Source organism: Oryctolagus cuniculus, chromosome 19 (genome assembly GCF_051225735.1).
Source record: "Oryctolagus cuniculus isolate XC-2025 breed Fujian yellow rabbit chromosome 19, ASM5122573v1, whole genome shotgun sequence".
Lineage (NCBI taxonomy): Eukaryota > Metazoa > Chordata > Mammalia > Lagomorpha > Leporidae > Oryctolagus > Oryctolagus cuniculus.
In genome coordinates, this window is record NC_142885.1 from 28248426 (window position 1) to 28273184 (window position 24759).

At 41.6% G+C, this 24759-nt stretch overlaps 1 protein-coding gene across 1 annotated transcript; it reads left to right on the forward strand.

Moving 5' to 3' along the window:
* The first annotated feature begins 7022 nt into the window (after positions 1–7022).
* Positions 7023–7875, forward strand: LOC100349636 (KLF transcription factor 13). The gene has a single exon (XM_017339961.4). It carries the CDS (start codon positions 7023–7025, stop codon positions 7785–7787), a length of 765 nt encoding a protein of 254 aa, XP_017195450.2. The 3' UTR covers positions 7788–7875.
* The last annotated feature ends 16884 nt before the right edge of the window (positions 7876–24759 follow it).

Sequence of the window (24759 nt, forward strand, 5' to 3'; positions counted from 1 at the left end):
GGTAGATGAAAAAAAGCTATTAGTCTAGTCTAGTTTTAGTTCTATTTGACATAGAACTAAAATATATTAAAACAACAAGGTTTTTTACAATACATATATTAATAAATATCCAAACTAGTGTCAAAAATCTATGCAAAATCCCACAGCAACTTCTTTTTTTTTTTTTTTTTTGACAGGCAGAGTGGACAGTGAGAGAGAGAGACAGAGAGAAAGGTCTTCCTTTGCCATTGGTTCACCCTACCATGGCCGCCGCAGCCGGCGCACTGCGGCCAGCGCACCGCGCTGATCCGATGGCAGGAGCCAGGAGCCAGGTGCTTTTCCTGGTCTCCCATGGGGTGCAGGGCCCAAGCACCTGGGCCATCCTCCACTGCACTCCCTGGCCACAGCAGAGAGCTGGCCTGGAAGAGGGGCAACCGGGACAGAATCCGGCGCCCCAACCGGGACTAGAACCCGGTGTGCCGGCGCCGCTAGGCAGAGGATTAGCCTAGTGAGCCGCGGCGCCGGCCCCACAGCAACTTCTTTTGATAGCTTTGTTTAATTAATGACTCTGCCAGTAAGCTATTCTGTCTTCCCTAGTTCTGATTGTGTTAAAACTTCCAAATTATGGGATTTGATTCAGTACACCAGCTCTTAAATTTAAGGTTTTATTTATAATTCTTGGCTCAACTAAAAAATACAGATTTTGTATTATGTTAAAGTAATCTATTATGTTCTCTTAATAGCTAAAATAGTTGAGTTCTTACTGGAGTTATGATTTGTTTAAATATATGCTTATTCTAAAACATGTGAGTAATCACTTTATAACCATAATCAGATTTGGTGTATATGATGTCATGATGTAAAAGGATCCTATTTCAACCTGATATTTTAGATTTTGAGCCTTCTTGGTATCCTTTACAGGAATTCAAAAAAAATCAAAATTCCAAAAAAAATTGGGCTTTGAAATTTCCACATGGGCCCATGGAAATGACAAAGACACATGTCTGTCATCTTGTAGAGATACCAACTAATCAGGCTATTTGAATTATATTAGAAGTACTACTGTCAAGATGTGAAGTGGTGATAAATTTTAAATTTTGATAATATAAAGTACTACTGATACAAATGTCTAAAGGTTAAAAATTCTAATGACCTTGTATTACTAGATGTGATGATTATCTTAATGAGAAAGGCCCAGAGGAATGAAAGGGTTATTTCTCTTACAAGATCCTACAGATGCTTTGAAAAATACTATATGGAGTAAGTGAGTACCTCTTTTTGGTTAATGAGTTTATAGTTTTAAACATGGCTATTTGAATTCTTGTCATCCACAGTTTTGTATACCAGACTTGCTGCTCATAAAACACAAAACATTATTGTTTCTGTGTTTAAATGTGTCATTTTAGGTTTCGAAGGACCTCTTTTTCCTGACTGTTATTGTGTTCAATATTCTGGGTCAGTCCTATGAGCAGATAAAGCCAATAATGTACTAGGTTCCAATTTCAAGAAGTTTGATTTATTTAGATTACTAAGAAGGGAAAGTAATTCTCATTGGTTTTTGGTAATAAAACACAGCTGAAGTTTTTGGGAAACTATTACCAAAGCTGCTTCATTGTTTTATCTTATATGTTTTGTTATGCATGTGTACATATTGTACATCTGAATAGGAAAATTTATTAAAAGCTCCATCTTAATTGGCTTATAAATTAAAAATTGCTCATAAATTTAAACTGATCAAATTAATCAAAGATATTTTTAATTCATGTGACCTAAATATCTTTGTCAGATGTTTAAAATCTATTGGTAAGATGAAACTAAAAATGCTTCATATGTGTGTGCTTAAGTTTGCTGGTTAAGCAAGCTACACTGTGTTAGATATTTAAGAGAGATTTCCAAAGACATGTATTCTTAAAATTTATGAAATACATTGGACCTTCTAGTAAATATTTTCATAAGTTGTTATTTAATGGTTGAAACTGCTGTTCCCTCATTTCTCTATTCTTTAAGTTGGGAAACATACTCTGTGCTTAGGGATTCTGCAAGATGCACAGACTGATTTTCAGATATTATGAAAGGAGTGGCTAACATTTTTACATAATAGCATGACCAAAATGAGAGCTTAAATTGTAACTTTACTACTAAATTCTTTCACCATGGGATCTCAAATCCCTTTGGGCTAGATGGTGAAAGTGGTGTGTTAAGCTTTAATGTGATTATGCAAATTAGATTGTTTTGAAATGACCATATTAGATAGGATTTTTTAAAGCCGTTATATAGATAGGACTAATTGTTACAGTGATCATATCAACAAAATTAATAAAATTATAGAGGAGTGAATGCTCTGACATGGAAAGCAGTTCTTGCAGCAGACTCATAGAGTGGCAATCACTTTAAGTAGCACTCAGTGACCTCAGAATTAGCCTTAAAGGTGTTCTAGTCTGGGGAAAGGCTCACAAGAGTATTTCAGGTGTGAAAATCCAGGACACTTGAGGGAAAATGTGTCCCTGCATGGAGAACTTCTCTAGGTGAAATCCCAGTGGAAAAAATGGTCATCAAAGAAGGGTGTACTTTTCTCCAAAGGGAGGAGAGGACTTTCACTTTGTTTATGGCCTTGTCTGAATACTGACAGAGTCTGTGGATTCAGAAGGCTTCCACAACCTAGGCAGCTCATGTCAAGAGCTTCAGGTGATCACAGATATCACACATAAGAGTGTTAGTTGTTAAATTAACAATAGGAGTCACTGTGTATTAACTTCCCATGCAGGACCTTAATACTACACTTAAAAAAAAAGAGGGAGGAGTATGGCACCCATCTGCGAGCATGTTAACTTTGCTCCTTTCACCTTAAAGATAATCTTTAGTACAGCAGAGTTACATTTTGTAATGGTTCTGGCAAAGAAGCCCTCATAGTGCATAGAAAGGACCCAAAGTTTCGCAGGTCCAAAGAAATCCTGGGACTCCTTTATTGTCCTGTTACAAAACAAGGCAATATCATTATGTTCCCTCACAGTGAGCTGAAAAAATAACCCCCCAAAATAAAACCCATGAGCAGATATACAGTAAAGATGGAGTTCAGGCAAAGCTGCAGAATTATGCCTTCCTGTTGACTGAGCTGTGACAGTGCTCCTGTTTTACAAGCAGGGATGGCGCTGTGGTGCTGTGGGTTAACACCCTGGCCTGAAGTGCCAGCATCCCATATGGGTGCTGGTTCAAGCCCTGGCTGCTCCACTTCTGATCCAGCTCTCTGCTATGGCCTGGGATAGCAGTAGAAGATGGCCCAAGTCCTTGGGCCCCTGCACCCAAGTGGGAGACTAGGAAGAAGTTCCTGGCTCCTGGCTTGGATTGGTGCAACAGCTCCGGCCATTGCGTCCATGTGGGGAGTGAACCAGTGGATGGAAGACCTCGCTCTCTCTCTGTCTCTACCTCTCTCTCTAACTCTGTCTTTCAAAGAAATAAAAAATAAATCTTTAAAAAAAGAAAATGAAATACTCAAAACACATATAGAGTCATGTATTTCCTGACACTTTCTAAAGCATTTGTTTTCAATGCCAAGATAAGAAACTATTTACTATAGAGAAGAAAAATTCCTCATCCAAAATCCAAAATATAGAAATCTGTACAACTTTGCAGCAATCTGTGCAAACTTACACTGGTTCTTAATTTACCCAATAAAACATGACTAACAAAGTTAATGAAATAGATAGTAGTTTTTGGAAAAGACTTTTACATAATTAAGTCCAGGGAGAGTTACAAACCAGACCTCTACTTTCTAAAATTAAATTGTTTACTCAGTCTTAGAAAACTACAAACTAAGAAATGTACAGAAAGCTGGCTGGTGCCTCGTGTCTTCTCAAGAGCCTTTTTTTAAAGCCTGCTGACATGGAAGATTCTGGTCACTTGCTACTTTAAAGGCCAAAAAAACAGCATACAAAAGCTGACCATTTCCCTAGGTCATGCTTACTAGTTTGTCTTTATGTACATTTATAGATATTCAAGTGCTAGATAAAAGTCTTGTCATAAAATTTCCAGTACTACTATTCTAAATATTAAAAATTTCCAGTACTACTATTTTTATCTTTCCTAGTGAACTACCAAAAAATTATGATAATTTTCAAGCATTAATAGTGAAAATTTATCTGGAAGGCTTAAATGCAGAGAACAAGTCATTGAAATATTGATTTTCATTAAAGAGAAGGATTTAAAACTTTAGGTATAATGCCTGGGAGAAACTGAAACATAGGACTTCACTCCCTAGGAAATAAAGTGATCATTTACTTGGTCTAAAAGGCTACCGAGTCATTGAAAGGGACTGTACAACCCATGGCTTTTGACACTTAAAAATTATTTTATCATTCTATCTTGTGTAAGGTCTTCACAGCTATGACATGGTTTAAGTTCCATAATGTATCCTCAAGAGGAGCTCACACAAAATGAAAGTCAAATTGTCCATCCATTATAAGATGTCTTTCCAGACTATCTTAACCTAATAGTCATCATATTGTAGTTTTTGAAAGGGTTTTTTTCTACTCAAGAGAACCATCCTTTTTTAAGATTTATTTATTTATTTGAAAGATTTACACAGAGAGAGGAGAGGCAGAGAGAGAGAGAGGTCTTCCATCTGCTGGTTCGCTCCTCAATTGGGCACAACAGCTGAAGCTGGGCCAATCCGAAGCCAGGAGCCAGGAACTTCTTCTGGGTCTCCCATGTGGGTGCAGGGGCCCACAGTCTTAGGCTTTCTTCCACTGCTTTCCCAGGCCCAGAGAGCTGGATCAGAAGTAAAGCAACTGGGACTTGAACCAGCACCCATATGGGATGCCTCACTACAGGCAGCAGCTTTACCCACTACCCCACAGCACCGGCCCCAAGAACCCTCCTTTGAGCTGATTCTTCTGCCTACCATTTGCACTTTGGTGCTGTTTTGACTGGGGTTGCCTGCTGGCTAGACTTCCTACAGTACTCTGATGGGGCTGTACTGTCTGACTCTGTAGAACACTTCATGGGGATCAACCCAGAGTGTAAGTTAGTCCTCAGAGAGTATCCTGAATAGCTCCTGACTGCTCAGTGCAAGCAGAGTATCCAGTTTGTGGCTGATGCCAATAGAAATATGATGGTAACCTGATCCCTTCCACAACTTCTGTGGGAGCCATTGGAGTGTGTAATGCTCTGCCCACCTCTCCTGCAGGTTCTGGAGGACCTTTATCTCTCTCTCTTTGCCTCTCCTTCTCTCGGTGTAGCTCTGACTTTCAAATAAATAAATAAATCTTTTAAAAAAGATCATTCCCATTCACAATATTTACAAAAATATTTAAATGCCTTGGATTAAATTTAACCAAGGAGCTTAGCAATTCTATCATGAAAAAATTAAAAACATAGAAAAATAGAAGACACAAAATATGGAAATATCTTCCATGTTCATGGATTGGAAGAATCAATATCATCAGAATGTCCATTCTACCAAAAGCGATTTACAGATTCAGTGTGATCCCAATCAAAATACCAAGACATTCCTCTCTGATCTAGAAAAAACAATGCTAAAGTCATATGGAACACTACAGACCCTGAATAGCTAAATCAATCTTATAAATAAAACCAAAGCTGGAGGCATCATGAAATCAGATTTCAAGACATACTACAGGATGGTTATAATCAAAACAACCTGGTACTGGCAAATATATATATATATATATGTGTGTGTGTGTGTGTGTGTGTGTGTGTAGACCAGTGGAACAAGATAGAAACTCCAGATTAATCTATGCATCTACAACCTACTTATTTTTGACAAAGGAGCTAAAATCAATCCCTGAAACAAGGACAGTCTTCATCAAATGGTGCTAATAAAACTAGATCTCCACATGCATAAGAATGAAACTAGGACCCTACCTTACACCTTACACAAAAATCCTCTCAAAATGGATCAAAGACATAAATCTATGACCCAATACCATCAGATTATTATAGAAAAAATTTGGATAAACTTTGCAAGACATTAACATAGGCAAAGACATTTTGGAAAAGACCCCGGAAGTACAGGCAAACAAAAGCAAAATTGAAAACGGGGTTACTTCAAGCTGAGAAGCTTCACATTGCAAAAGTAACACTCAGCAATGTGAAGAGGCAACTGACAGAATTGGAGAAAATATTTGATAACTATGCAACTGATAAGGGAAAGTGTTAATACCTATGCTCTGTAAAGAGTGTAAGAAATTCAACAACAACAACAAAAAGAATCCAGTTAAGAAATAGGCAAAAGACTTAGCAAGCATTTTTCAAGAGAGAAAATTCAAATGGCCAACAGACACTTGAAAACATGCTCAGGATTATTAGCCATTAGGGAAATGCAAATCAAAACCACAAAGAGGTTTCACATCACACCAGTTAGAATGGCTGTCATACAGAAATCAACAAATGACAAATGCTGGTGAGGATATGGAGAAAAAGGTACCTTGGTCCACTGTTGGTGAGAATGTAAATTGGTAAATCCATTATGGAAGACAGTATGGAGATATCTCAGAAATCTGAATATAGACCTACTATATGACCCAGACATCCCACTTCTGGGAATTTACCCAACAAAAAGAAACCAGAATATGAAAGAGTTATCTGTACCCCCATGTTCATTGCAGCTCAGTTCACAATAGCTAAGATATGGAAACAAATCAAATGTCCAGCCGGGACGCCCACACTGAGCCGTGGAGCGCACGGCGGCTGTCCCGCCTGCCACAGTGCGCGGCGAGACTGCGGCCGTGGCTTGACGCGGGCGTCCCTGACTTCGCCGCTCGGCATCCTTAGGACAGGCCGCCCCCGAGGCCGCGCGGAGCCCCCTGGCCCGCGCCCCCTTGCGCTCATGCCTCGGTGGCCGGCCGGGCGGACGCAGAGCCGCGCGGGTGACGGCGGACAGAGGCGGCTGCGCGCCCAGCCTAGCCCAGCCCAGCCGAGGAGAGGGCGCGCCGCGCCCCCGCCCCCGCCCCCCGCCCGCTCTCCGGAGGCCGTGGGTGCGGATGCGCGGCTGATGACTCGCAGCGACCAGCACTGGAGCCCGCAGCATGGCAGCCGCCGCCTATGTGGACCACTTTGCCGCCGAGTGCCTCGTGTCCATGTCCAGCCGCGCGGTCGTGCACGGGCCGCGGGAGGTGCCGGAGCCCTGGCCCGAAGGTGCGGCCGCCGCCGCCGCGGCCCCCGCGATGCCCCGCGCCGACGAGCGCCGCGACGGCAAGGACAGCGCCTCGCTGTTCGTGGTGGCGCGGATCCTAGCGGACCTCAACCAACAGGCGCGGGCACCCGCCGCGGCGGAGCGCAGAGAGGGGGCCGCGGCCGCGCCCCCCAGCCCCGCATGGAGCGAGCCCGAGCGGGAGCAGGCGCCCGCGGGGAGCGGCGAGCCCGGCCTCAGACAAAGGGGTCGACGGGGCCGGAGCAGCGCCGACCTCGAGTCCCCACAGAGGAAGCACAAGTGCCACTACGCGGGCTGGGAGAAAGTTTACGGGAAATCCTCGCACCTCAAGGCGCACCTGAGAACTCACACAGGTGAGCGGCCCTTCGCCTGCACCTGGCAGGACTGCAACAAGAAGTTTGCCCGCTCGGACGAGCTGGCGCGGCACTATCGCACGCACACCGGCGAGAAGTTCAGCTGCCCCATCTGCGAGAAGCGCTTCATGCGCAGCGACCACCTGAGGAAGCACCCGCGACGCCACGCCAACTTCCACCCGGGCATGCTGCAGCGGCGCGGCGGGGGCTCGCGGACCGGCTCGCTGAGCGACTACAGCCGCTCGGACGCCAGCAGCCCCACCATCAGCCCGGCCAGCTCGCCGTGAGCACGCCGGCCCCGTCCTGTCCTTTTGTAATGAGAACGAAGCCGCGAACTTAGGAAAAGTCCACGGGAAAACACTTTTCTTCACCTCAGGTGTCAAAGTCAGTTTGTTTTTTTTTTTTTTTTAAGAAAAAAAAAAAAGCCACAACGAAAAATTTCCAAAAATACCATTCACAAATTGCACAACAGACGTACCCATGAAGTTGAGATTCAGTGGTGTTGAACCCCCTTTCTCAGGGATGGACGCGTTCTGTGAGGTCAGTGAGGACACCCCTTCCTGGCGCCTTACTCTGTACATAGATTTGCACTCTGGAGTTTTCTGTTAGGTTCGGGAACACGCTGGGGACAGCGCGGGCTGACCAGTGCAGGCGGAGTCCGCCAGGACCCCGGGCACATGCCCTCATGGACGTTTGTATTTCTCCCACAGATTCCCAAGCGACCAGGCCCCTGCTCCTGCTCTGCCTCACCCCTCAGGCGTGGTCGGTGAGGGATGCACCGCCTCAGAGGGATGCCTTAAGCCAGGACAGGCCAGAGGAGCACTCCACCAGGAGGAGCCATGGAGGGAGCCTCGCCCACCGGCCCCACCTCCAGGAGCCCTTGCCTGGGGCACCTGGGAGAACCAGAATCAGAGCCTGAGTGGGCACAGCATTGCACCATCTGACCTGGCAGGAGACAGCGGCTGGGCCCCGCCTGCCCAGGACCCCGACCTCTGTGTCCCCGCAGAAGGCGCGTGGGGACCCTGTGTTGTGTGGCAAACAGAGGCTGGGGACCATGGTCGTCTGCACAGGTGTCAGGAAGTGCAGTGGGTCCATCCAGCCCCCGCGGCTGCCCCCCAGGCACTTCTGTGGGCGAGGCCGGCAGGCCAGCTTGTCAGAGGGTCTGTGTGGTGGTGGGCAGTGTGGGGACTCTGTGGAGTCCGTCCTGTACTGACAGATCAGAGCACTGGGACTTGGAAGTTGGCAGGAGTGTGGCCGACATTGTGGGAAGCGCTGCTGGAGAACATGCTGTTGCTTCCCGCCACCCCGGGAGCGCCGAGGACTGTGGGAAACGCTCTCAGACCCTCTGTGTCCCCAGCGCAGACTCATCAAGTCTCCAGCTTCTCCTGGCCCCCTCCTGCGGGGCCCAGGCCATAGCAGCCTGCAGTGCCCTGTCGCCAGCCTGCTCCTGGGAGGAGACGAGGACCACAGAGCTGTGACTTGCACTGGGTTGAGGTTTGAGGCCGGGGCTGGGACAGTCTGGCCGTGTCCCAGTGAGTTCCTTCGCCGGGCCCTCGAATGACCACTCCCCATCCCTGTGGCCCAGGGTCTTCCTTCCCTTCTCCTGGAAAGCCAGGCCTGTAATCACAGGGCCCCAGGACAGTGTGTATGTATGTATGTGTGTGTGCCCGCGTGTGTGTGCACACGTAGGGAAGCAGTGGGGGTGGCTTGGGGTATCTTGCAGAGACCTCTCCTTGTTTTGATGAGGAGCTGCCCTTGGGGTCTCAGAGGGCCATAGGTGGGCTTCCCGGGCCCAGAGTGCCTTAGTTGTGGCCATACTGCTTCCACTCCGGCCCTCCCATGACATGGGGTGCAGCACAGAGAGACCCCAAAGGCCCCTGGCTGCTGTTTTCTGTTTTGGGGTGACTTCAGAGTAGATGGGCACCCTGTGTGCACAGCCACTGCATGGGGACAGCCCAGTGTGCCATCTGTGACACTCTGGGCACCCAGCACTAACTCCACTGTGCGTCAGCTAGATTTGGCTAGTGTTGTGGAAGCAGCTTATCAGTAGCATTATTATGGGTACTGAGCTGATGGGTAGTGTTGTTCCTGCTGTGGGTGGGGGCTGGGGGTGGTGATGCATTAACCCTGCCCTGGCCAGATGCAGAGCTGCCCTACCCCCACCGCCGTGCTTGTTGCACGGGTCTGGGGGACAGGGTGGAACATGTGGGGGGGTCTTGACCGAAGAGAGCCCTGGGTACTTGGGGTGCAGAGATCTTTGTACCCAGTTCCAAAGTGAGGTCCCTCCCAAAGCTGTTTCTGCATGAGGTAGAGAGAGCCACACTCTACATTTCACATCTCAGGAATTCACATTCCAGGTTCAGGAATTTTATTCCAAAGTCCTTTGGTGCCCTCACCGTCCACGGTTCTGAAGGCAGGGAGAGAGGCAGTGTGTCCCTGGGAGGTGGGCAGGCAGATCGCCCTGGGGCCGAGGGGAGGAGGTCGCCACATCACTGTGGGCAGTTTTCGAACTCCACATCTGTCTGCACATGGGAAGGGAGAAAAAGGACTCCAAACCCAGTCATCTTGGAATAAAAAAAAAAAGCTGGTTTGTTTTAGAGCAGGGTGGGGGTGGGGGAGGGAGAGTGGGCATTGGCTGTTTCCAAAGAGAGCACTTAATTTAATTTTTCCTCTGAATGACCCAGGGCTGTTCCGTCTGATAGATGGAAGGGTAACATTGCCTTAAAACAGAAATATGCAGGCGCTGGCTATTTTTGGCAAATGAACCTCTTCACTCCCAAAGTGGTTCTGGTTAGTGGCAGGGTGTGGTCCTGCAGCCTTGGGCTCAGCCTGGGAAATGGGGGGGGGCAGGGCACCGCCACCAGGGTGTTCTCACCAACCCCCCCATTGGGACCCTCCTACATCATCTGGGGCGCAAATTCATCTCACTTGACCGGGGGGTGGGGGGGCATGAGTCTCAGGCTCAGCTCAGCAAGTTCCTGTCTCATCCTTTCTGGGATGTGGAATGTCTTCCCAGCCTGGGTCCATCGCAGGGTCTTTGGTTTCTGTGGTTTATGGCCATGCTTGCCAGTTTTGATGGGATTAAGGAAGCCATAGGGTTCTTCTAAATAATAATGCAAATGCAAACCTTTATTTTGGGGGCAGACTTCAGTTCTAGAGGCCACAGGAGCAGAGGTCTGGAAGCGAAGAGAGAACCCCTATGAATAGGCCTAAAAGTGACTCTGGACCCAGCCACTGGGGCCAGGGTTCAGCTCATGTCTCAAAGCGAAAAAAACGTTTTTGCATCAGCCATATCAGGGGGATGGCTGTCAGCCCCCAGATGCCTACTGAATCCTACAGCCATACCGAAAAATGCAGCTGGACACAGCCCTTCCCCCAGGGCCCTGGAGTCCTCTGCTGCCCGGTGCTATGCTGGGATGGAATGCAGGCCTGGAGGTGCCCTACTGCATCCTGCTGCAGCTCCCTCCCCATGGCACTGGAGGTACAAGAGCCCCCGCCCAGCCCCCTAATTCCTGACATTATTCTGAGGCTATGCATCTGGGCAGGTGCAGGATTCGCCATGGTGCAGCTTCTTGGTGCAAACATCCACACGCTGGCGACCCAGGACCTCGCTCAGACCAGGGAAGGGTGATTCAGAGATGGGTACAGGCAGAGCCGTCCCAGATGGGTGGCCCCCGGCCCAGCCCAGTGGGTTCAGGAGCCCTGGCCTCTTTCTTGCCAGAGGGTTGTAGGCTCCAGGATCTCGGCAGGCAGCGTGTGTGCCAGCCAGCGGAAGGCTCCCACAGGCGTGGCTGTGTTTACAAGGCTACCTGACCATTTTGACTTCTGACAGTATTTATTTAAAAAAAAAAATTTTTTTTTTTGAAACCCATTTGGAAAAGGTCATTCATCAAAGACACAGTGCTGGAAGGCTCGAAGGGGTTTCATGTGTTGGTCACTTCACAGCCAGGGAGAAAGGCTTTGCAGGTCATGCATGGCTTTTGCCATCCGAAGTTTTCCTGTGTGAATTTTGGTGACCATTTTTTCCAAAGCTAAAATCGAGATGTGAAATCAGGTCGGCCCCCCCGGGAGAAGAGCTGGGGCCTGTGCCTGATTCTCCTGATTCTGAGGCTTTGAGTGTTTGCCCTAGACATATGCCAGAGAAGTCTGCCCCAGAATCTAGAAGCACAGTCCAGCGTATACTGACATGCTGGCCTTCCTGCTGCCCATTGTCACTCCCCGTCAGTCAGAAAAGTGAGTTTGGCAGGAAGTGGGGACCCCCATGTCCCGAAGGAAGAGGGGCCACACTCAGTTTCTGCTGACCCCTGTCGAGATCCAGGCCTGGCCCTGCTCAGCTCTCCCTTCTTTAGCTTTAAGACTTGGTTTTATTTAAGAATAAACAGGATGAGAGAGAAGTTGTGTCCCCTGCTCCCCTGCCACCCATGTCACACATTCCGGGGGGGGTGGGCACAGGAAGTGGGGCGTGGGGGCTGGAGGTTTCATCTGCCTGGTGACCGTTGATGGCTGCTTGCAGGCTCATTTGAAGCCAAGGGTGTGAGCCAAACGCCTTCGAGGCCGCCACGTCCATCCTCTGCAGAGCTGACTGTACTCGGCGGATCCCTCCCCAGGCTGCCTGAGAGGAGTGAGGGCCACGTCCCAGCGGGACATTGGTCCTAGCGTGCATGCTTGTATCAGAGTGCCTGCCTCTGGGTGAGTGAGTGGGGGACTTGCTCCCTACCCTCATCCTAGAAAAGCCAGCCTGGTGCTGAGTACTGGGGACCCCAGCATCACACGAGGCTCCTCACTGGGAGACTATGCATTGTCAGGTTTGGGGCTTGCTGTGTGGCTCCTTGGGGACCTGGAATTGCGTGTGTGGGTATATTGGATACATTGATCCCCAGGTCTCACTGGCGACCCCTTCTCATCCCAAACCATGGTGGAGCTTCTCTGGAATTGTTTGCCAGCATCCCAAGGCAGAACGCAAGGGTCCAAGACCATTTCCATCGAGCTCACATTTCCTTTCCTGCAGGAACTTCTCCCCCCCCCCCCCAGCACCCACCACACTTCCGAAGGTCTTTCCTGGATCACTACAGTGAAGTATTACAGTATACAGTTCCCAATCTGGCCTTGGCTTGCTCGGATAAAACTTTGTATGTATTTTGTATGGCATAGATTCTATATTGTAATGATGTCCTATGCAAAAAGGAAAAAAAATTAACGAAATTGTAAATTTTATTGTTTTAATGTGTATGCATGTTTAGTGATGTTTCCATTTTGAAATAAAATTTATGATTCATTAAAAAAAATCAAATGTCCATTAACTGTTGACTGGATAAAGAAATCATTATAGGTATACACTATGGAATACTATGCAGCTATTTCTGAAATCAAATTCTGTCTTTTGCAACAAAATGGATGCAACTAGAAATCATTATACTTAATGAAACAAGCCAATCCCAAAAATAGAGACACCATATGTTTTCCCTGATCTGAGGTAACTAATAGAGTACTTAAAATGTAATGTATTGGAGTGAAGTGGACATTGTAAGATTTGATGATTGTTTACATCCCTTATTTCTTCCATTGAGGAATTTTTTTTTGTTTCCATACCACTTGTCAAATTCTTTTACTTAATGTTAAGTTTATGATCATTAATTAAACTAAAGTAGATCTTTTTAAAAGATAATAGTGGGAATGGGAGAGGGAGGAAGAAGAAGGTCCGGAGCATGGCTGGGAGTGAGGGTGGTGTAGGAAGTATTACTATATTCCTAAACCTGTATATATGAGTTCCATGAAACTTGTATAAGTTAAATAAAATTTAAAAATATATAAAAAATTTAAAAAACAAAATAAATAAATCTTTAATATATATTATAGGCTATGCAATATTTACATATTTTGTTTTTCATTCAGTTTTATATTAATACAGGTTAGTTATTTTGCTGTATATATGTGGATATTTAGCAAAATTGTATCGACTCTAACTTCTAGTAAGCATCTTTGACACTTCCTTTTCCCTTAACCTTAAGCAAGTCTAATAGTTATGCCTCATAAATATTACTCAAATACACTATTTATTTCTGTTTCTACCCACTACTATTAGCCAAAAATTATCTTTCCCTATAAATATTAGAAAAATCCAAACTAATTTCTAGTGATGTGAAAAATGACTTTTCTAGCAAGTAGACTAAAGGGGAGGGGGACTTAGAATTGAATGTAAATCACAATTTATAAGACATTGCTATGTATCACAAAAGAGATACATTTTTCTAAGACATGAAAGAAACACTAGCACAAACTCTTTTTAAATGCCCATATATCAATATCAATACATCTGTTAAATCAATATAACAGTAATTTGGTATTGGGTCATATGTTCTAAAGATAAAAGAAAACCTGACTACTTCAGCAAATTGCTTACTTCACTAATGATGATCTGACCCTGACAAAACTGTAGACTATGTCCCCCAAAGCCTCCAAGTTTATTTTCCTGACATGTTGCTTCTGAAATGTTCTTGGTTCTTCAGGCTGCTTTCAACATTGTAAGAGTGGAAAGCCAACCTTTCCTGTCAATGTGACTGTTATCTTTTTTCCATGGTCTTTCACATATTTAGGGAGGTACCTACACAATTCAGCAGCACCTTCAATACTAGGGACCAGGGCTCTTCACTTAGTAATTCTGATTAATTTTATGAGTAAGAGATGCTCAGGGATGTGGTAAAACATTATTTCCAGGTGTATATGAGGGTATTTCCAGAAGTGACTAACATTTGTATCAGTATGAGTCAAGATTCACCGTCATCATTGTTGGCCAGTGTTGTCCAAACCACAGAGGGTCTACACAGAACAAACTGGTGTAGGTAAAGCCAATTCTATCTCATTACTCTTGTGCTGAGACATCCCTCTTCTGTCCACTGACACTAGAGCTCCTGGTCCTTGGGCCTTGGTAACTAGAATCCATTTCAATAGAGGATTTCATCCAGGATCTCAGGCCTTCACCTGGAACTGGGAGTTATATCATTGGTTTCCTGGTTCTCATCTTGCAATTTTTTTTTTTGCCACAATAATCACTTGAGCCAATTTCTACAATAAATCTCTTATATATATATACTTATATATTGATATATTCTATTGGCTGTTTCTCTGGGTAACTCTGGCAAATACAGTAATAGTTTGTACATTTAAGAATACTTTAATTTTTATCCCTCAAGGCCACTATGCCTGTTATCATGAGGAATTACTATAATTACTATAATTACTATGATTAACTGTGAATATGAATTATGGTAATAAAAATAATGACTAATAATTTTTGAACACTTAATGAAGGGCAAATTTTGTTCTAGGGACTTGGCAGGTATACTACCATTAAATTTTTTCAGTGACCCTGTAAGGTAGAAACTATAACCTTTTTATGTTTTGAACACAGAAACTGAGGCTCAGTGAATTTAAGTAGCATGTGAATGTCACAAATGCTTTTCTTTTATTCTACAAAGAGAAACTGTTCTGCATAATGCATTTGAGCATGGGGTTAAGGGACTTACAGATTTGGGATTATGCCTTATCCCTCTAAGTGCAGCCACAGTCATTTGTCATTGGTTTTCCATAAATGGTAGAGAAATATAAACTTAAAGAAGTATATTGCTCTTTTTAATCTACTCTGAAAACGTTTTGACTTACTGAAGTTTAGGTAGCAATTAATGGATAGATATTGACACATGGGTGAGTGGATGAAGACCTTTTGTTATTTTCTGCCACTGCATAACAGAAAAATGCCTAAACAAGTTGAAAGACTCCTTTCTGGGAGTCACAAAACATATGTAACAGTAAATAGTCACTAGACTTTAATCCTAAGCACTGAAGATTAAAAGGGGATTCTACACTTTATAAACATGATGCAAAGACTACTTTGCTTTCTTATTGTTTTGTCTTTTTCTATGCATTCAATATAATTTTTAAAAATTACCTTCATTGTTTTAAAATATTTTCTCAGTTCTTTTTAATTTTCATTAATATAAAGAACAGATTTAATATATTTCAGAGGTATGATTCTAGTGAGATAACCGTACTTCACTCCCTCCCTTTTCTCCATCAGCCAATGCTCTTCTTTCCCTTCTTTTTTCCTTTAATCTTTGCAAAAACACAATTTCAATCCATTGTATAATCACAGATTTAATGCACCACTAACAATAATGTTAAAGGTAGAAAGACCACAGTTTCACAGAAGTATAAACGAGGGCTAAAAACATCAAATCACAAGATGTCCATTTCATTCCTATACATTTTTGTGCTTTACAATATCTATTACATATCAGAGAAAACATATAGCATTTGTCTTTGAGATACTGGCTGATTTCACTAAGCATAATTATTTCCAGTTGCATCCATTCATTTTCAAGACAGGGTTTCATTATTTTTTAAGGCTGAGTAGTAGTCAATCATGTATATATACTAAAAATTCTTTTTTGAAGATTTATTTATTTGAAAGTTAGAATTATAGAGAGCGAGGGAAGGAGAGAGAGAGAGAGAGAGAGAGAAAGAAAATCTTCCTTCTGCCTTCTGCCAGTTCACTCCTCAAATGGCCACAGCAGCCAGGGCTGGGCCAGATTGGAGCTGGGAGCTTCTTCCCAAGTCTGCCACATGGGTTCTGGAGCCCAAGAACACAAGACATTTTCCACTGTTTTCCCACATGCATTAGCAAAGAGCTGGATTAGAAGTGGAGCATCCAGACCTTGAACAGGTGCCCACATGGGATGCCAGCACTGCAGATCTGGCTTAACTTGCTACAGTGCATCTCTGGCCTCCACATTTTCTTCATTGAGTCATCAATTGATGGGCATTTGGGTTGATTCCATGTGTTAGCTATTTGTGGATTGATCTGAAATGAACATGAGGGTTCATTCATATGGTGGTTTCATTTTATTTGGGTAAATTCCCAGGAGATGGATGACTGAGTCATATGGTAGATCTATTTTCAGATTTCTGAAGAATCCCCCTATTGTCTTCCATAATGATTTTGCTAGTTTACATTACCACCAACAGTGTTTAAGGTAACATTTTACTACATCTTCACCAGAATTTATTATTTTTCTGATTTTTGGATGATTACAATTGGAACTGGGTGAGGAAAAGTCTAATGTGGTTTTTGTTTAAATTTCCCTGATGACTACTGATCCTGAGCATTGTTTCATTTGTCTGTTGGCATTTATATTTCATCCTTTGAAAAAAAATGCCAGTTCATGTCCTTTATCCATTTCTTAACTAGATTATTTTGTTTTATTGTTTTTGAGATTCTTGGGCTCATTATAGGTTCTGGATATTAATTATCAGTTTCATAGCTCACAAATATTTTCTCTCTTTCTCTCAGTTGCTTCTTCAATGTGTTGAGTATTTTACAGTGAAAAAGCTTCTCAGCTTGATGTAATCCCATTTGTCTATTTGGACTTTGATTGACTATACTTATAGGGTCTTTTCCAAGAGTTCTTTGCCTATGTCAGTGTCTTGCAGTTTCCCCATTGTTTTCCTCTACTAATTTGATTATATCAGGTCATAGATGTAGATCTTTGATCCACTTTGAGTTGACTTTTGGGTAAGTGTCATATTTCATACTTCTGCATGTGGAGATTCAATTTTCCCAGCACCATTTGTTGAAGAGACTGTCCTTTCTCTAGGGATTGATTTTATCTCCATTGTCAAAGATTTAGCTCCTTTGTCAAAATTGGGTGTAGATGCATGGATGAATTTCTGGGTTTCTATTCTGTTCCATTGGTCTTCATGTCTTTTTTTTTTTTTTGCCAGCACCAAGCTATTTGATTATAACTGTCTCATAGTATGTCTTAAAATCAGGTATTGTGATGCCTCTGGCTTTGTTTTTGTTGTTTAAGAATGCATTAGTCTTTCCAGGTGTTTTGTGCTTCCATGTGAATTTTGGCAGCATTTTTTTCTAGATATGAGAATATCATTGGCATTTTTATTAGGATTGCATTGAAATCTATAAATTGCCTTGGGTAGTATGGACATTTTGAGTATATTAATTATTCCAATCCACAAACATGGATTTTTAAAAATATTTTGTGGTTTCTCTTATTTCTTTAATGTTTTGTAATTTTGATTGTAGAGATATTTCAAATACTTGATTAAATTTATTCCAAGGTATTTAGATTTTTGGTAGTTATTGTGAGTTGTACTGAATTTACAAGTTCTTTCTCAGTCATGGCATTGTCTGAGTATATAAACACTACTGATTTTTTTGTATTGCTTTTATATCCTGTAACTTCACCAAATTCTCTTATGAGTTCCAGTTTTCTTCAGTGGAATATTTTGGTTCCTTTATATATAAGATCATGCTATCTACAAACAAGGATAATTTGATTTCCTCCTTTCCAAATTGTATATCATTGATTTCTTTCTTTTTCTTTTTGCTTAGTGGCTCTGGTTAAAACTTCCAGGACTATACTGAATAGCACTTGTGAAAGTGGGTATCCTTGTCTGGTTATGGATCCCACTGCTTCCAACTTTTCCTCATTCAGTATAATGCTGGCTGTAGGTTTGTCATATATTTCCTTGATTGTGTTGAGAAATGAATGTTTCTGTATCCAATTTGCTTAAGGTTTTTATAATAATAAGATGTAGTTTATCAAATGCTTTCTTTGCACGTGTTGAGATAATCATGATTTTTATTCTTCAGTTTGTTAATGTGATGTATCACATTTATTAACTTGCCTATGTTGAAACATCCCTGTACACCAGAGATAAATACCACTTGTCTAGGTGGATGATCATTCTAATGTGTTGTTGGATTCGATTAGCTAATATGTTATAGAGGATTTTTGCATCTATGTTCATCAGGGATATTGGTCTATAGTTCTCTTTCTTTGTTGTATCTTTTTCTTGTCTTAGACTTAAGGTGATGCTGGCCTCATTTCAATTGTTGTGAAGATTTCAGAATTAGAATTTGTTCTTTAAAAGTTTTGTGGAGTTCAGCAGTGAAATCATATGGCCCTGGGCTTTTCTATGTTGGGAGGGTCTTTATTACTAATTCAGTCTCCATCTTGTTTATTGGCTGATTTAAGATTTTTCTTCATGACTCAATTTTGATAGATTGTATGCTTGTAGAAATCTATGCATTTCTTGTAGATTTTCTGATTTGTTGACATATAGTTGTTTGCAGTAATTCCTGATGATTCTTTTTATTTCTGTGGTCTCTGTTTTAACATCTCTTTTTTATTTTTTAAAGATTTATTTGTTTTAAATTCAGAATTACACAGATGGAAAAGGAGAAGCAGGGGGGGGGGGATTCCATATGTTGGTTCACTCCCCAAATGGCCACAATGGCTGGAGCTGGGCCAATCCAAGGCCAGGAGCCAAGATCTTCTTCTGGGTCTCCCATGCATGTGCAGGGGCCCAAGGACTTGGGCCACCTTCTACTGGATCATAAGTGGAGCATCCGTGGCTCCAACCAGTGCCCACATGGGAAACCAGCACTTCAGGCTGCAACTTTACCTGCTGTGCCACAGTACCAATCCCAACATCTCTTTTTTCATCTCTGATTTTGTTAATGTTGTTCTTCTCCCTTTTGTGGTTATTTAAACCATGGATGTATCAATTTTGTTATTTTTCAAAATAATACTTCTTCATTTCATTGATCTTTTGCATTATTACATAATGACTTTTTCTCTGAAATTCTCTTCACAATAGATACAAAAATTTAAATATTAAGAAATAATTTTGGAAGGTGAAAGATATTTAAGATTATAAAACATCAGTGAAAGGTATCATCAGGGTCACAGAAAAAAGGAAAGATTTTTGTTCATGAACTGGACGAACTAGTAGTGTTGAGATGTCAATACAGTCTAAAGCAATATACAGATATAATGACTCTCCATCAAAATATCAATGGGATTCTCTATAGAATTACAAAAAATCCTAAATTTATGTGGAATCACAAAAGATACAGAACCCAAGTGAAAAGATAGAACTGGAGGCATCACAGTACCAGATTTCAAAACTTCAATAATTGAAACAGCATCATACTGGCATAAAAACCAACACAAGGATAAATGGGACAGATTAGATAATGCTGAAATCAAGCCATACACATGCATCCTATTTATGTTTGATGCAGGTGTCAAAAACAGACATTGGGAAAAGGATAATCCATTCAACAAATGATCTGTCAAAACTGGCTATACAGATGTAAAAAATAAAATGCATACTTCTCACCATATACAAAAATCAACTCACAATGAATAAAGACCTAAAGATAAAACATGAAACTATAAAATTACTAGAAGATAATTATGGGAACAAACTTCAAAATATTGATGTAGACAAAGAATATGTGAATACAATGACAAAATGGCACAGGCAAGGAATACAAAACTAGATAAATTAAATTTTATTACATTCAGATACTACTTCATAGCAAAGGAAGTGACACATCTAACAAAATGGGAGAGAATATTTACAAGCTACTTACCAAAGAAATGATTAAGAATATATGGGAAACAAAAACTCATGAGCAAAAATAATCCAGTGAAGAAATGGGCAAAGGACATGAGCAGACAGTTCTCAAGAGAAGATATACACATCCCCAAGAAACACATGAAAAATGCTCACTGGTCAAATATCACTGGTCAAAATAGAAATTCAAATGGAAACCACAATGAGATATCACCTCAATGCTGTTCAAATGCTATCATTAAAGAGACAGAAAGTATAAATGCAAGCAAGGATGTGGTGAATTGGAAACTCACACATATCTGTGGTAATGTAAATTATTTAGCAACTATGGAAAACTGTCAGAATATCTTTTTGTTTTTAATTTAATAAGTATATTTTGGAGATAAGATTGTTAACTTACATCATAGTCAAAGGCTTAATGGTTCTACTAATTTGTAAAAGTTAAACAAATAAAAATTAAAAATACCATAATCCAGCAGAAAAATAGGCAAGGGCTATAAGCAATAATCAAATGAAAAGATATGCAACATCACTTACATAAATTAAATTTTAAAGTAGTCACAAAATTATTAGCACTATAGTAATATATAATTCCTATCTATGCATTTAGCAGAGATTCAGAATAAATTTTGGCAATTTCTTTATAATTAGGATCCAGAAATCCCACTATTGGGTAAATATCTAAAAGACATAAAATAATTGTATCAGAGAGTTACAGCACTATTCACAGTCGCTAAATATGGAATCAATGGAGTTTCATTTTCAAATGAATGGAAAAAGAACATATGGTACATAAACACACTGGAATACTACTCAGTAATAAAAGGGATAAAGTTTTGTCTTTGCAGCAAAACGCTGGAAACTGGAGTCCATTGTGTTAAGTTAAATGTACCAACATGGATGGATACATGTAGTGAAACATCATATGGTATCCCATAGATATGCATAGCTTTAAAAATCTGGCTGACATTTCCCTACACTGACTTCCTTCCTTACATTTAGTGTATCCACTATACAACTTCTGTAAGCAGTGAAATACATATTACTAAGGCTTTGTTTATTAATAATTATATGCGTATTAATAGGTACTAGATTTACATTTTTAACGTTACCAGAGAATGGGTAGGCTTTATGCCCTATCTACATTACATACGCCTGAATGGAGTTACAAGATATCTTGACCATATTCATTACCAAAACATATTTATATTGAATTTCTTTTTTTAACTTTTATTTAATGAATATAAATTTCCAAAGTACAGCTTATGGATTACAATGGCTTCCCCCCAATAACGTCCCTCCCACCCGCAACCCCCCCTTTCCCACTCCCTCTCCCCTTCCATTCACATCGATTCATTTTCAATTCTTTATATACAGAAGATCAGTTTAGCATACATTAAGTAAAGATTTCAACAGTTTGCTCCCACACAGAAACATAAAGTGAAAAATAATAGATGATTTTTTTAAATGATGATGAAATCAGATCAGACCTATTGTCATGTTTAATCCCAGTGAGAGTCAAGTTGGGAATTGATAATTTCTTTTTTTTTTCCACAGAAGTTCAGTTTAGTATACATTAAGTAAAGATTTCAAGAGTTTGCACCCAAATAGAAACACAAATTGAAATATACTGTTTGAGTACTCGTTATAGCATTAAGCCTCAATGTACAGCACATTAAGGACAGAGATCCTACATGAGGAGTAAGTGCACAGTGACTCCTGTTGTTGACTTTACAAATTGACACTCCTGTTTATGGCATCAGTAATCTCCCTATGCTCCAGTCATGAGTTTCCAAGGCTATGGAAGCCTTTTGAGTTCTCCGATTCTTATCTTGTTTAGACAAGGTCATAGTCAAAGTGGAGGTTCTCTCCTCCTTCAGAGAAAGGTACCTCCTTCTTTGATGACCTGTTCTTTCCACTGGGATCTCACTCACAGAGATCTTTCATTTAGTTTTTTTTTTTTTTTTTTTTTTTTTTTTTTTTTTTTTTTTTTTTGCCAGAGTGTCTTGGCTTTCCATGCCTGAAATACTCTCATGGGCTTTTCAGCCAGATCCGAATGCCTTTAGGGCTGATTCTGAGGCCAGAGTGCTGTTTAGGACATCCGCCATTCTATGAGTCTGCTGTGTATCTCGCTTCCCATGTTGGATCACTCTCCCCTTTATTTATTCTATCGGTTAGTATTAGCAGGCAATAGACTTGTTTATGTGATCCCTTTGACTCTTAGCCCTTTCATTATGATTAATTGTGAACTGAAATTGATCACTTGGACTAGTGAGATGGCATTGGTACATGCCACCTTGATGGGATTGAATTGGAGCCCCCTGGTATGTTTCTAACTCTACCATTTGGGGCAAGTCCGATTGAGCATGTCCCAAATTGTACATCTCTTCCCTCTCTTATTCCCACTCTTATGTTTAACAGGGATCACATTTCAGTTACATTTCAACACTTAAGAATAACTGTGTATTAATTACAGAATTAAACCAGTCATATTAAGTAGAACAGACAAAAAAATACTAAGAGGGATAATGTATTAAGTTGTCCATTAACAGTCAGGGCTATGCTGACTAAGTCACCATTTCTCATAGTGTCCATTTCACTTCAACAGGTTTCCTTTTTGGTGTTCAGTCAGTTGTCACCGATTGGCGAACATATGATATTTGTCCCTTTGGGATTGGCTTATTTCACTCAGCATGATGTGTTCCAGATTCCTCCATTTTGTTGCAAATGACTGGATTTCATTGTTTCTTACTGCCGTATAGTATAATAAAGAGTACATATCCTATAATTTCTTTATCCAGTCTACCGTTGATGGGCATTTAGGTTGGTTCCAGGTCTTGGCTATTGTGAATTGTGCTGCAATAAACATTAGGGTGCAGACCACATTTTTGGTTGCCAATTTAAATTCCTTTGGGTAAATTCCAAGGAGTGGGATGTCTGGGTCGAACGGTAGGGTTAGCTTCAGGTTTCTGAGGAATCTCCAGACTGACTTCCATAGTGGCTTGACCAGTTTGCATTCCCACCAACAGTGGGTTAGTGTCCCTTTTTCCCCACATCCTCACCAGCATCTGTTGTTGGTAGATTTCTGTATGTGAGCCATTCTAACCGGGGTGAGGTGAAACCTCATTGTGGTTTTGATTTGCATTTCCCTGATTGCTAGTGATCTTGAACGTTTTTTCATGTGCCTGTTGGCCATTTGGATGTCCTCTTTTGAAAAATGTCTATTGAGGTCCTTGGCCCATCTCTTAAGTGGGTTGTTTGTTTTGTTTTTGTGGAGTTTTTGATCTCTTGGTAGATTCTGGTTATTTACCCTTTATCTGTTGCATAGTTTGCAAATATTTTTTCCCATTCTGTCGGTTGTATCTTCACTCTCCTGACTGTTTCTTTTGCAGTACAGAAACTTCTGAATTTGATGCAATCCCAATAGTTGATTTTGGCTTTGACTGCCTGTGCCTCCCGGGTCTTTTCCAGAAACTCTTTGCCTGTGCCAATATCTTGAAGGGTTTTTCCAATGTTCTCTAATAACTTGATGGTGTCAGGTCATAGATTTAGGTCTTTAATCCACGTTGAGTGGATTTTTGTGTAAGGTGTAAGGTAGGGGTCTTGCTTCATGATTCTGCACGTGGAAATCCAGTTTTCCCAGCACCATTTATTGAATAGACTGTCCTTACTCCAGGGATTGGTTCTGGATCCTTGATCAAATATAAGTTGGCTGTAGATGTTTGGGTTGATTTCTGGTGTTTCAATTCTGTTCCATTGGTCTATCCATCTGTTTCTGTACCAGTACCATGCTGTTTTGATTACAACTTCCGTGTAGTATGTCCTGAAATCTGGTATTGTGATGCCTCCGGCTTTGTTTTTGTTGTACAAGATTGCTTTAGCTATTGGAGGTCTCCTATGCCTCCATTGAAATTCAGCATCATTTTTTCAAGATCTGAGAAGAACGTCTTTGGTCTTTTGATTGGTATCACATTGAATCTATAGCTTGCTTTTGGGAGAATGGACATTTGGACGATGTTGATTATTCCAATCCATGAGCATGGAAGATTTTTCCATTTTTTGGTATCCTCTTCTATTTCTTTCTTTAAGATTTTGTAATTCTCATCGTATAGATCTTTAACATCCTTGGTTAAGTTCATTCCAAGGTATTTGATTGTTTTTGTAGCTATTGTGAATGGCATTGATCTTAGCAGTTCTTTCTCAGCCATGGCATTGCTTGTGTATACAAAGGCTGTTGATTTTTGTGCATTGATTTTATTTCCTGCCACTTTGCCAAACTCCTCTATGAGTTCCAACAGTCTCTTAGTAGAGTTCTTTGGATCCTCTAAGTAAAGAATCATTTCGTCTTCAAAGAGGGAAAGTTTGACTTCTTCCTTCTCAATTTGTATTCCTTTGATTTCTTTTTCTTGTCTGATGGCTCTGGCTAAAACTTCCAGAACTATGTTAAATAGCAGTGGTGAGAGTGGGCATCCCTGTCTGGTGCCAGAGCTCAGTGGAAATGCTTCCAACTTTTCCCCATTCAATAGGATGCTGGCCATGGGTTTTTCATAAATTGCTTTGATTATATTGAGGAATGTTCCTTCTATACCCAATTTGCTTAGAGTTTTCATCATGAAAGGGTGTTGAATTTTATAGAATGCTTTCTCTGCATCTATTGAGATAATCATATGGTTTTTCTTTTGCAGTCTGTTAATGTGGTGAATCACAGTGATTGATTTGCGAATGTTGAACTATCCCTGCATAACAGGGATAAATCCCACTTGGTCTGGGTGGATGATTTTTCTGATGTGTTGCATTCTATTGACGAGCATTTTATTG

What these genes read in the sequence shown, in the direction of transcription:
- LOC100349636 (XM_017339961.4), top strand. Translation starts at nt 7,023, where the DNA reads ATGGCAGCCGCCGCCTATGTGGACCACTTTGCCGCCGAGTGCCTCGTG.